General features: G+C 38.0%; 1 protein-coding gene across 1 annotated transcript; it reads right to left on the bottom strand.

The window, feature by feature from the left end:
- Window positions 1–8,126: 8,126 nt before the first annotated feature.
- LOC145230595 (protein unc-93 homolog A-like) lies at window positions 8,127–12,724 on the bottom strand. Its single transcript, XM_080096058.1, has 8 exons — window positions 12,613–12,724; window positions 12,004–12,150; window positions 11,773–11,951; window positions 10,491–10,892; window positions 10,173–10,343; window positions 9,505–9,739; window positions 9,137–9,304; window positions 8,127–9,073 (listed from the first exon to the last, which is right to left on the bottom strand). The coding sequence occupies exons 1-8, from the start codon at window positions 12,722–12,724 to the stop codon at window positions 8,955–8,957; spliced, it is 1,533 nt and encodes a 510-aa protein (XP_079952184.1). The 3' UTR covers window positions 8,127–8,954.
- Between the last annotated feature and the right edge of the window lie 392 nt (window positions 12,725–13,116).

Here is a 13,116-nt window from a genome sequence, read left to right as displayed (position 1 = left end):
CTGCTTTAAACAAGTACTGAATTACCCATTAAAAATTACTGCGGACAGTCTTCTACCAGATATTTGCTAAATTCCTATTTTGTCACAACATGTGACACTACTGTACAGTGGCTGATTGCCACCCGACAACTTTGTGTTCCAATCTCATGTTTTCACACGATTTTGTTTCCTGCGAATGTCAACAAGCAATGGAGCCTGGTACGACTAAAACAAAATAGCACGGCCATTGCTATCCATCGAAAGGGCACAATCTGTGGTTTTGACGGTTCTCATCCCATGTTGAATCGCGATTTCGTAACGCTTCGCCCCCACACGCAAGTGCGGTGCCGCCCGGGGATCACTTACCACAACGACACAATATTTATTACACTCTATTACACAGGCAAACCTGCGTCAACGTCGACGTCAATCTTTTTCGGATTTTATTTACTACAACGCCACGATCGATGCAAACTTTACCAGCACAATATTGCCGAGAGAAGAAATGACCCGCTTCTCTGACAACCTAGCATCCATTCCAATACCGTGGGCTGCATCTGGCTGCGGCAATTTCGCACTCGAGCGGAATTCACAGTTTATGGAGAGTCTCTTAGTGAGGCTCATAGCGCAAAACTATTGCATTTTAATTCGTGATCCACTGCAAATATTGTCTGCAAACGATTTTACTTTTGTAGCGATTGCGACATAATTTGTGCAAACTTTGCAATAATTGTTTACCAAAATTTGACTCGCTAGCTCAAAGCTTGCAAGGAAGTTATAACGTGTAGTACCAAATCCAACTGTATTGACAGATCATGTTCGGACTTTGTAATATTTCCTGTGGCAGTTAATTAGGATGCAGATTTGACTTGGTGATCTGGTGTTTGCGAGCTTTTGCCGTATGTTTTGTCTCGTGCTGTGATTGGACGCTGTTTTGTGTGGGAATTGTGCAAGAGCCAATCGCAAGAGCACATGTGCATGATTTAACGCCTTTATCCGGGGTATATATAAAACTGCACTGGTTCATTTCAATCTCTTCTCTCTCTTCTTACTGGTCGTTCTGTTTGACTCTGCTCGCTTATATCAGCGTGTCGGTTTCCTTTTGTCAAGAAGTAATAAACAAACGAACCGAAGTGCAAGACACCTGTGTGGAGTTTCCAGGACTCTGTCCTGACAAGCTCAGGAGCTTGGGACGGTGGTATCCCTTTTTAATTTGCAGTGACGCGGTTGTAACTTTGAGACTCATCAGCCAACATTAACATAAAAATCGATAACTACACTTTATTGCGAATCCGGGGGCAAGATGAAAAGAACAAGCTTTCAAAGACGTTGACTTATTCATACTTTTCAAAATACAGGAATCGCCCCTAATGAAAATTTATTCTGCAAGGGCGTTTGATACAAATCTAAAAAAATTGATGCGGCACACAAGCCTTAAAATAATTTTACCTATTAATGACAAGCACTGTAAGCTCTAATTAACAAATATTTTCTAACCTGTACTTCACCATGCGGTTAGTTTCCTAAAATTGTCATGTGTGCGGATAAAAAGACTATCTAAAAAACTCATGAAGTGTTTCGCCGCAGTTTATAGTATTGTTGAAACCGCTTCCAAAAAAAAACACAAAACAAAACAAAAATACAGAAGGGACACTATTGTGTCAATTTGTGCACCTTGCGGATAAGAAATGGTGCTCATAGCTATGGCCTATAGGCCGTCTACCTTCATACGTTAACGCCTAACTAACCTAACCAATATGTTTAGCGTCCATGAAGCGATTTCGATGAGGCCGCCAACAAGAGCTTGCGTTCCATATATAATCGTACTTGATGTCAGATGGTACACGTGTAAATTTATGTAAAATATATAAAATAGCTTCTACTGGGCAATGCTTTGTTCCATCACAACCTACAATTTAAAAAACAAACAAAAAAAAGCAAATTTTTCGCCCACAATAATATTAATATTTTTTCGTCGTCATTTAATAAATTGCCTTCGAAACATTCCAATGCGAACCTACAAACCTTGTTCCCACTGACCTATGTATTTCAATAGTTTTGTGATACATGAGGTCTTGTTGTTGAATCGTAATGGTTGGCGAACCCAATTAGTTATCTCGACAATACTTAAAAAATGAAGCGGTCCTTAAGGAGTTGTGAAAGAATCATGCCGAAAATGTATGTTCTTGCTGTACACAGTGTGTTACTATGTAAACTTTAAGGGACTCTTGTTTTTAATCCAGTTCAAAAGCAGCAAAAGTATACATAATACCGTTGTTTGTGGACTCAAATGAACCTGTCTGTCGAAAGTGGTATTAAATGGGCTGTATATCACAATTGTCATGAGAGGCTTTCAATCTGTCTGGTTATTCGAATAAGGTCAAGCGAGTTAAGACTGAAAACCGACCTGTGTAAAACTCATCCGGTCATGTCGAAAATATATAAAAAGATCAAGGAGAAAAATCGTTCCAGGCTTTGTGTTAGCCAACGATTAAAACGTAGTGAAACAGATGGGAAAACGAAACGTGATATGGTTATGCAACATACAACAGATTTCATCATTAGAGGAACAGCACGAAATTCACCATAGAAAGGTGTAAATGAGTTTGCACGAACATTGTTTCAAACATAAGCGATAATGTGTGCGTCATGATAGAATTTGTTATGTATGTCCGCACTGCGCTTATACATTTTGAAACTAAGTATGTCATGGGCTTATGGTATTTATTTTACCTAATGGGCCTTGTTGTTGTTGTTGTTGTTCTACCTCATGTTCTTTGGTCCATCAACAATGTGGTAATGAAAATACGGATGTTTTGAAACTAACCAACCGTCTTGTATCAACGGGATCTATGTTCTCTCTCTCAGGCTACATTGTCCTTGCTTTGGGCACTTTCCCTTTTCAGGTTAATTGATATTGGTGTTGGTGGGTAACATTTGGCCCCCTTGACATTGAAAATCAATGTTCAACATGTACGCAAAACAATTGTACGAATCAGTGTGAGCACAGCAGCTGTTTTTGTTGCCGACATTATTTACATCAGTGGTTCCCAACCGGGGAGGAATTCCTCCCTAGGGAGGAAAATACATTGGAAATGTTACAGAATATTTTTGCATATACATTAGGGAAATCCATTATAATTTGGATCCAGTTCACATTTGAAACCGGTTGTTTGTAAAGGATTCTGAAATGGACATCCCTAATTTTAGGTATACTTGTATATACGGCCGCATGCTACGTTTCAGGTGCCAATTAATCGATTATTGTCGTAACGAGGTCCATTGTTTTAACATTTTTGTTTTTGACAATCTGGCTGTTGCTTAGTAGCTTAACAACTGAACAGTTAACGGTTAGTAAACAGTATGTGTAATGAAACTAGATTCTTAGTTGCATATCATTGTCTTGTGTAGATTTTAGCTGTAGCCTAAGTTTTAGTCAACTAGCAGTATTTAAGAGACACGAGTAATAAAAACGAACTGCGCCGCGTATACAACTACTTTCAGAGCGCAAACGAGAGCAAATTTCGCATTGAGTAGTAATGTGAAATAAATTGATATTTCAAATTGCTATAATTTTGTATGTTATATTTGTTTTTCATCTTATGGGGAGGAATTAATAGTTCGAAAATGGGCAAAGGGAGGAATGTAACAAAAAAGGTTGGGAACCACTGATTTACATTATTTGTGCGTTTCACAATCACACACTGAAAGATGTTTCAGACTGTAAAAAGCTAAAACATAAAAAACGATGATGATTCTGTACTATTTACAGTACAGTTTACAGTAAAAGAAATACATGGAGATTGCTTGTCAGAAAGTGCTTTGACGAGTAAGAATGCCCTGACCCGTATCAATTAAACTTTCGGACAACAGCTAAATTTTCAATGTAAAAAACAAGCCGAAATTCTTTTTTATTGTCACTTTACTATTTCACAATTGTTATTTGCGCATTGTTGTTTTGCATCATTTTTTTCGTCGTATTCGTATGTACACGTATCGTAATACAAAAGATACTCAGGATACTTGTAAAATGTATAAATTATTGTTAATGTTTGACTGAGATGTAAATTATAAGACGTATTAGCCACACACCCTTTGCATTAATTGCGACTTTTGTTACTATAATGACATTTTTAGACAATATAACTTGAAAAATACACCATGCTATTGTCGAAAAAGATAATGAATTGTCAACAATGGTGTAGACTCATTATACTTCACACACGTACTAATGTAACACATTGATATTTTAAGTTAAGAGTAGTTTTTTTAAGTTTAGTGAAATCCTCATAAAAAGTGTGATGTCATGTTTTGACAAACATCAAAAACTATAAATTTGAAAATGAATGTAAGATTGTGATTCAGTGTCAACCATTGATTGTTAAAAGGCTAAACAGATGTGAAAACGAAACGCGATATGGTCATGCAATATACAACATATTCGACCATTAGCGACACAACTTGAATTTCATCATTTTGAATGCTAAAAAGGGTGTTTTCGTTATGAGAGCAGTAGCTATGTTTGACCCAAACGCGCTGATATATTTTGTGATTTGACGACCAGCTAAAGTATAGGAAAACGTTAGTGACCCATTGTTTCAAAAGGACTAGTTATAGTAATCATGATGAATTAAATAATTACACCGCAGAATTCGCATTAGTGCATAGATAACGATGTTTTCGTTGAATGGCTTTTTCTGGTTATGAAAGTTTGTACAAGTCTGCCCTGGCCAATTTACTATCTTGTCGAGAAAAGTTCTAATTTGTTGCCAGAATATAAGTTATTATGAGTTGAGCATTAACCATATCAACTCGGTTTATTTATTGCAGATAATCGCCTATTAAAACAGCTATTGCTTTTAAAACGCTCAAAGCGGTCTTACAATGGAGGACACCTTTACTACACATGTCCTCACCACACAAGACGTTAACACCACTTCTGATGAGTTTGGCTCTCGTCTTTATGAGAGAATCATGATTTCACCTCTGCTACTCGCATCTCTATATCTTTGTTCATGTTCTTTGATTTATCAACAACGAGGTAATGAAAGGACGGATGTTCTGAAACTAACCAACCGTCTTGTATCAACGGCAGCCTGTTTGTCTCTCTGTGCCACCTTTGTCTTGGCAATGGACAGTTTATCTTTTCAGGTTAATTGGTATTGGTGTGTGGCATCCATCATCTTGCGAAGTATGCTTCTTGCGGCTGTTAAAATAACAGTGTTTACAGTGCTTTGGCTTCGGCAAGGAACCCTGAACAAATCCATCAATTACAACAGCAACTTTGTTAAACGTACCATCGCTGCAATCAGATATGTAACTTTGACTGCAGTGCTAGTCAGCCAAGTGGCTTTCCTCGTTGTAACAACGGTTAGAGGAACAGCTGTGACCATCCGGGGATGCGAATTCACTGGCCAATCGAGGTTGGTTCCCGCGAGCATTTCCATGTTTATCTTCACACTGAGTCAAGTTAGCGTCCTTGGACTTTCCATTGCTCCCTTGACGTTGCGAATCAGTGATGAACAAGTACGTAAAACTATAGTCCGAAGCAGTGTGAGCACAACTACCGTTTTCCTTTCCGACTTTATGTTCCTTATTTCTGCGTATATTTTTTCAAAACCACTTCGCCAGTGGGCTTCCACTGTATTTGTGCTTCTCACTTATCAATGTGTTGTGATTTTTCACGTGTTGTGCTTAACTTTGACTTTTCGTGACTTTCGTTTGCGTTTAAATCCCTTACGTGGAAGGAACAAGGTAGACACCAAAGTGGAAGAGAACACCACACCAACAACTGCTGGTCTTCGCAAAGAGTGAAATTTCGAGTGACTGTATGAAAAGGAATAATAAAAGTAAATATACTGCAAGACATTATATGTCAGCCCAAATTCGTCTTTAAATTTGATTATCCAAACCAAGAAGGTTTGTGCAGTCATGTGATATAGGGAATCATGATTTTTGTGATAAATCATCCCGCATCTCTTTTGTGTTGCAAAAAACCTTTTGTTTCATCACAGTTGGGTTGTACAAATGTTCACTATCTGTTTTGATTTGGTGTATAGTCTCGGCTGTTGCGTACATTGCTATATATTACATTGTAGTAATTTGTTAAGCTAGTTAATTTTGTTGTCACACCTTTGCACCGTTAGATGCATACTAAGCTGAAATAAAGTAGAAATCTTTGTTAGAATGCCAACGCAGTTCATAAAAATATGGAAGGGGTCATGTTACCTTTACTGGGGTTCACTTAAAAACCATAGAAAACACAAGTTGTTGCACAATCTGGTTTACATTGTTACGGATCATGGGGAAAAAATGGGGTGGATTTATTGCAAATTGTGTATTGCGGCTAATAGGGAAGAAGAAACTGGATACTGGCTCAGTCGGCGGTTACTAGCGTTTGCATGAAGCCCACATTTCCTTTTATTGCATCACATTTTTGGTTTCTTACAATTGTATTGCACACATGTTGATTATCTGTTTTCTTTATGTGCCATATCGCGTTTTTCTTATATTTCACGCAGTTTTGTGGTAATGTGTTATAGCTTGTTGTCAGTTTGCGAAACAAAAAGTTGTACATTGAAGAATAAAATAGAATGAAACGTAAAAAAGAATAAAAAAGATTACCATCGTCACGTTAAATACCGCGATCGATATTCCGCTTAAATAATCATGTGGTATAAGGTACAAAATATCCTAATCCACTTGAATTCTAAAGTTGTTGAAATTTTAACCCAATTTGATCCAGAAAACGTTAAGGATATAAAGAGACACATAGAAACAAACTTTTAAAGATGTTATATTTCTCGACTAATCAAATACCAACCGTAATGATCCAACACACAAAGCATACAATCTTTGACCTGTTAACACCACCCAACTACTTAATTCGTTTTTACACCACCCAACTACTAAAAACAGTTTTAGGTACGAGGTACCCAAGGCATAGAAGATGAGTAGATTCACTATAAACCGAAATGCCAGTGATGTAAAATAAAACGTAGAAATTTTATTACGCAGACTTTTAGACAACAACCATTGTCATCATTATTAAAATAGTGCACATGCAAAACAGTTTTGGGTTAAGCAACCGAAATTTTGGTTATGCATTGAAACGGTATTCCAGCGTCGCACCAATACAGCAGAGCCTGAAAAACTGCGAGTGCCAAAAAAATTATTTTCCATGAGTTGTATGATGCTGCCTAAAATGTCGCGTTTTCATAGAAATAAAATTGACCTAACCTAAAATCAAAACTAGTGGCAGGTATAACCTAATTACTTTCATGTGCATAGAAAAAACAAACAACAACAGCAAACCATTATAGAATGGCGTTTAAAAAAACACAGAACCCTAATAAAAAGGCTAAACTTTTGTAGCCTTTTAGTTCGCTAAAACACTGCAGTTGGTCTTGTAAACATCGTTTTTGAGTGCTTCTGAATTGAAGAGATTAAAGATAATTGTCTCCAAAACTTCATTGAACTTAGTTAGGTTATGTCAGTTCTAACCTGGGTTTGATCGTAGCCTACCCTTTGTGTTCGACAAGGCCGTATCAATAGTTCGACGAAGGTCCTCAAAATTCAAATCACATGTATAAAAACTTGATCTAATCAAGCGTTTTCTGCGCCTGTTTTAATGACGACATTGTAGTGTCCCCATAATTTTTTACGTCGTTACACTATCACCTTATTTCACATTAGTCATCCGTGTCTTTTAGTCTTTAAATTGTCGTTTTGCCAAGATCCATAGAGGGACCGATCATGAGAAGATTACAAATATTGATTACAATTCCGTTGATGAAGTCTTGTCAAACTACTTATAACTTATGTACCTAACTGTATGGGTCGTAAGACACAATATACACTCATGACAAAGAATTATGGGATTGAAATTCAGTGCTGGAAACATCATCGATCCATTTTAATTTGAAACGATTTCTTGAAACCAGGTTTGTAAGTCGCACTGAGTTCGGGGTTCAGGTTGAATACGTCTATGTGCCCTATAGGCAGGGTTGCCATCGACTCGAAACCAAAAATGAGGACAACCGAAAAATTAAATTAAAAAAAAGCGCCATGACACATCATATGTAATATTTTGGCCAGAAAAAAACTGTTACGCAGCAACTCCTTGTTTATAAAAAATACTTCGTGCATCTAGGTATACTTTTACTTGTAGCAAGGATTTGACTCGCAATTGTTGAAAATAAGACAAAAGAATGACTCAAATCAAAAATAAGGACATTTCTTAGAAATAAGGATAATGAACGTTTCTCAGACATAGCATTTCAAAATAAGGAAAAATCTTAGAAATAAGGACGGTATGGCAACCCTGCATATAGGAGATTTATTTTTATAATTTCTATTTCGGGTCGGCCCAGTAGGTAGAGCTACTAACACCATAACGAGAATCACACACCCAAAAGTCGATTGGTTATATCTCCAAAAATGCTCACGGTTAGGGCTATTAGGGTTGGGGTAAGGTATTAGCACTTAAAATTCAATAAAACTAACCCAAAAAATTAGTTACTAATGCAAAAATTTTATGTAATTATTTCCCAACCCAACCCATTTATAGCCGCTAAATAAAAATTCAGCTCTTTACGCCCCCTTGTGAAAGCGAAGTTCGGATTCTCGTTATGGTGTTAGTAGCTCTACCGGCCCAGTATTGTACTTTCGAAATTCAGCCAAGTTCGGGCCCGCTTACAGCAATGATGTAAAGTACACATTTTGATGCTCTGTTAAATAACATTAAATTTTGCATATTAGAAATATATAACAGTGTCGTAGGGTAAAAAAGGTAGCACTGTTGCGTGTACTCACTAATGTAATTTGATCACCTTTGACTTGTACGTTAAATATCGACACATTTCATGTTTTAATATGAATAGAATGGATGCTGTTGTACGAAAAAAACTAAGTTCTTGTAATGAAATTTCGCCTAGTGATAATGGTAAAATGTTTGAAGCGTGCTGCATCGATCATCAGATGACCGATTCTCTCGAAGTAAGTTTTTCTCCGACGGTTTGAGTCACAGTTATGATGTTTTTCTTATTTTGAATCAATCGACATTGCTCGGGATAATAAATCACTAGAGAAATCACTGAAAAATACAAAATAATGCACAAACATGTGGTTGAGATTTAGATGTTAACATAATACTTACAATAAGTTATAACTGCAGCACCCAGCAATCCAAGTTGGATGTAGATTTTTACGTACACACAGAAGAAGGTGCTAACAGCGAACTGCCACATAAGACCTATGCTGCATACAATGTTCCACAAGTTGTAGGCCAACTTTTCTTCGTTTTCGAAGTATTCCCCATACATAGCTGAGGAACATTAGCGCATTAGCGCATGTGTTAATAAATAGCTTTCAAGCATAGGTCAAACATTCGGTTTTCGTTGACCTCGTCAAATGTAAACTGAAAGATATGCCACAGAATAATTACCCCGGCATTAACGAGACCAAACAAACTTTTTGGAAGATATAGCATACAACTGCTCATAGGCACAATATATAAACACTAACCAATTATAAGTGTGTTCCATACGGCTAGCGAAACGCCGAACGCAGCGAAAAGTGCGTAGACAAGCCAGGTGTTGTCTGTAGTAATGTTCCAGTTTAGGCAGAATACGTAGATAGTGACTTCCACTGCAGTGGCAAGCAGAAAAGGAATATTTCTTCCGTATCTGGCGGAAAACTTGCCACACGCCATGCAAGAAATGCATGTAGTCACAGCGTAAACCATCATACAAACTCCAACCTACAAAAATAACTTAAATAGAACACTGGTTTTCACCATTTACAACTAGTATGTATTCATTGCATTCATTTCCATTGGTTTCCTACTTTACATTCAACCTAAGTTCATACTTTTTTATTAATTTTGCAGGCAAAAATGCAAGCGTTCCAGAACTGTTTACTTTTTAACTTTCTATACGCGTTGCTGCTGAACCGGCGGAGATTGGTGCCGACGAGTCAAACGCAGCAATCGAAGGAGGTACTGCTAAGCGTTTTGCATTTGATGAAAGTGATGCGATTTGGAAAACAATTAATACTTTTATTAATCTGGCAAAGTAACTATGAGGGTTACAGTGTAAACGTACAAATCCGTGTGTACGTTAACACTAAACACTTGGCTTTGTGCTATAAGTTCCTTCCCACTGTTTTTTTTTTTTTGTAGTTTTCGTACTCACATGATCGACACCTAGAATGCAGGATGCAAATGCTCGCGTGAGTTCACCGAAAAGAAGTCCGTTCGATGTTCCGTTGTAAATAGGCAGCAAAACAATCAGGAGATGTTTTCCGCTCACAGCTAGTCTATACGAGTCTTTAACAGACTGCATAATCAATGCGCAAATGGAAGTCTGCAGTACAGAGTGAAGGTTGAACGAATTATGTAGCCCAAAATGATGACTAATACGAGAATATGCGAACTACCACCAAAAGAATTTTCCTAAACACGCAAGTTCGGAGACTTGTCACATTAAACAAAATACATTAAGGTAACTTACTTGACTGTCAGTAGTCTTGACATCACATTTGTCTTCTCGATCTTGTTTTGTAAGTTCATTCGAGCTCGGTTGATTTGACTCCGTGGAAGTTAACTGTGCTTTAGTCTCATCTTTTTCTACACCCTCCGCCAAATCCCAAGCAACATCGTCGGGAATGTAAAAGTAGAAGATCAGGATTGCCACAATGCTAATGGTAGCAATTATTGCGATAAACAGATATTTTGTTATTGGGTACACCGGATGATATTGGTCCTCGTTTGCCTTTGTAATGTTGGGTATTTGGCAGTCGTTGGCCCCGCAAACCGTTAGGTCGCGAGGTTTTGAAGTGATGTTTGAAGTGTGCTGGCTTGAGAGCGATCGGTCAATGTGTAGCACAGCGAAACTAAGGGCGCTTCCAGCAAACTAGAAGGTATAAATATTGTTCGTACTTAATCATTTGTTTATACCAGTGGTTCTCAAAGTATGGGTCGCGACCCAAACATGGGTCGCGTAGGGTCGAAAAATGGGTCGCGTTACGTGATTCAATTCTGCCCAAACGAATTTTCCTAATGCAGAGTAGTAAAGTCACCTCACTCGACCTCGTTGTACACTAAAATAAACCAATCATTACTACATACAGACAAAACCATCCAACTTTACTGTTACGCACATGGCGATTGTGACGACATAGCACGGGAAATAATAGGACAAGTTAATCATGTGAAACTGAACGTGCAGATGTAACAGTTAGCGTTTAAGGATGAGTAAGTATTCTTACAAGGAAAAATTTTAAAATCTTGGATACACTTCTATCAATGATCATGGTGCTGCAAAGCCGCAATGTGTGCTGTGTTATGCAGCGTTGTCGAACGAATCGACCTCGTTCAGCCTGCAGTCATTTTTACATGGCCAGACTCCTACGTAGCGACGACGCGGCCTCGAAATGGCGGTCCGTCTCGTTATCGAACAGCACAGTTAAAAGTCGAATCACAGACCTTTCACTGAATATAAATATCAAGTGGTCTCCCGAATGAAAAATAGAGCCGTGCATTGAAGGTATTATGAAGGAAAAAAACAGTGTCATCAATCACATTAAATAAATCAATCATTGTTTCATGGTACTGTGTACCTGGTTGTTTGTGTCTTTTTCTATTTCATGCATATCAGAAAAAAATACATTTTTTGATGTTTAAGGCTTGGGTCGTGAGATGTTCATAAAACTCAGATTTGGGTCGCGGTCAAAAAAGTTTGAGAACCACTGGTTTATACTATTCGGCAAAACAAACTATAAAATGAGTTTTACCGTGCTCAGTTCAATGACTGCCACGTAATATCCGGTATACCGTCGCAGTTGACAACCGAAACTCTCTTTTTCATTTCGTTGCTCTTTTGCAAAGTAGGATATTATAATAGGCAAGGCAGTCCACACCCACGCTTCACCAAGGCCCATGAAAAATCCGGCAGGAACAAGAGTTATAAACCCTGCAAACAAACTGATGAAATGGTTGAAAAACAATCTAAACATGTGAATTACCTGAGTATAGGTTACCGAGGATGTACGCTAAATAGCCAACTACGCCAATCATGAGAAGGCGTTTGCAGCCAACTTTGTGTCCAATAACTGGTGTAAGCACGGCGACCACGATAGACACGGCATGGCATATAGCAAGCGATGTTGTTCCTTTAATGAAACATTTTTTGTTTACGCTGCAAAGGATATTACAACACGAGCCTGCATGCCGCAAAAAGTTAGCCATTCCTAATTGGTATTGCGCAACATAACGAAATCAGCATTGATGTGGTTAGCTTTTTAGGGTGAAGCATTCCACTTTCGAAACATTTTTATCCTATTTGCAGTAAACGATGCAAAATTACCCGGACAACTTTCGCGGTAAAATCATACTTTCACTGACCAACACCATTGACACATTTTTTAAGGCTACTGTGGTGATTTCTGGCCTTCTTTAGCAAAACTAATTAATATAGGCTACAATCGCAATGATCAAGTTTACACTGTATTGTCAGTTGTCACATTAACTCCCTAGGATAACAATTCCACCACAGAAGTTTCGAGTGGTAACTATTACCTAGGACTTTCCATTTACGATCAAACTTTTGTAGGGCAGTTTGGATTAGCACTTACCAACACCATCGTCAATGTTGAAACTTGATGATAAATCGACGATTGAAGTGTCGGCCGTAAAGCAAAAGAATACGCCCAGCAAAAACACAACAAAGTATTTCCTACTAGACATCTGAACTTTATAACAAACAAAAAACAAAATTAAACAATATAGGCTCTACCATCGGTCGCTAGTGGACAGCTCGAAGGTTTTGCTTACGAAACAATCCAATAGGCGTTTGCTAAGCACACATAGTAATACAGCCGAATTAAATCCTATGTTGGTTCAAGTCAGCATTTTATCGCGATTACTGATATCGTATACCAATTCACGCTGCCCGTAAATATTAAACTAAATTGAATATTTGGTTCTCATCAAAGCTTTGAACATGCTTAGTTTTCACTAAGGCTCAACGACGCTGTTTTGTGTCGTTGCCTTTGCCACGTTGACAGGAATTGCAATGTTGTCCTTCCGTTGTAGACAGCTGGTTCGTGATAACCGCGTACATAGTCACACCACTGGCA

This window comes from Phallusia mammillata, chromosome 5 (assembly GCF_965637545.1).
Source record: "Phallusia mammillata chromosome 5, kaPhaMamm4.hap1.1, whole genome shotgun sequence".
In the NCBI taxonomy this organism is placed as follows: domain Eukaryota; kingdom Metazoa; phylum Chordata; class Ascidiacea; order Phlebobranchia; family Ascidiidae; genus Phallusia; species Phallusia mammillata.
This window is presented reverse-complemented; position numbering and strand designations above follow the sequence as displayed.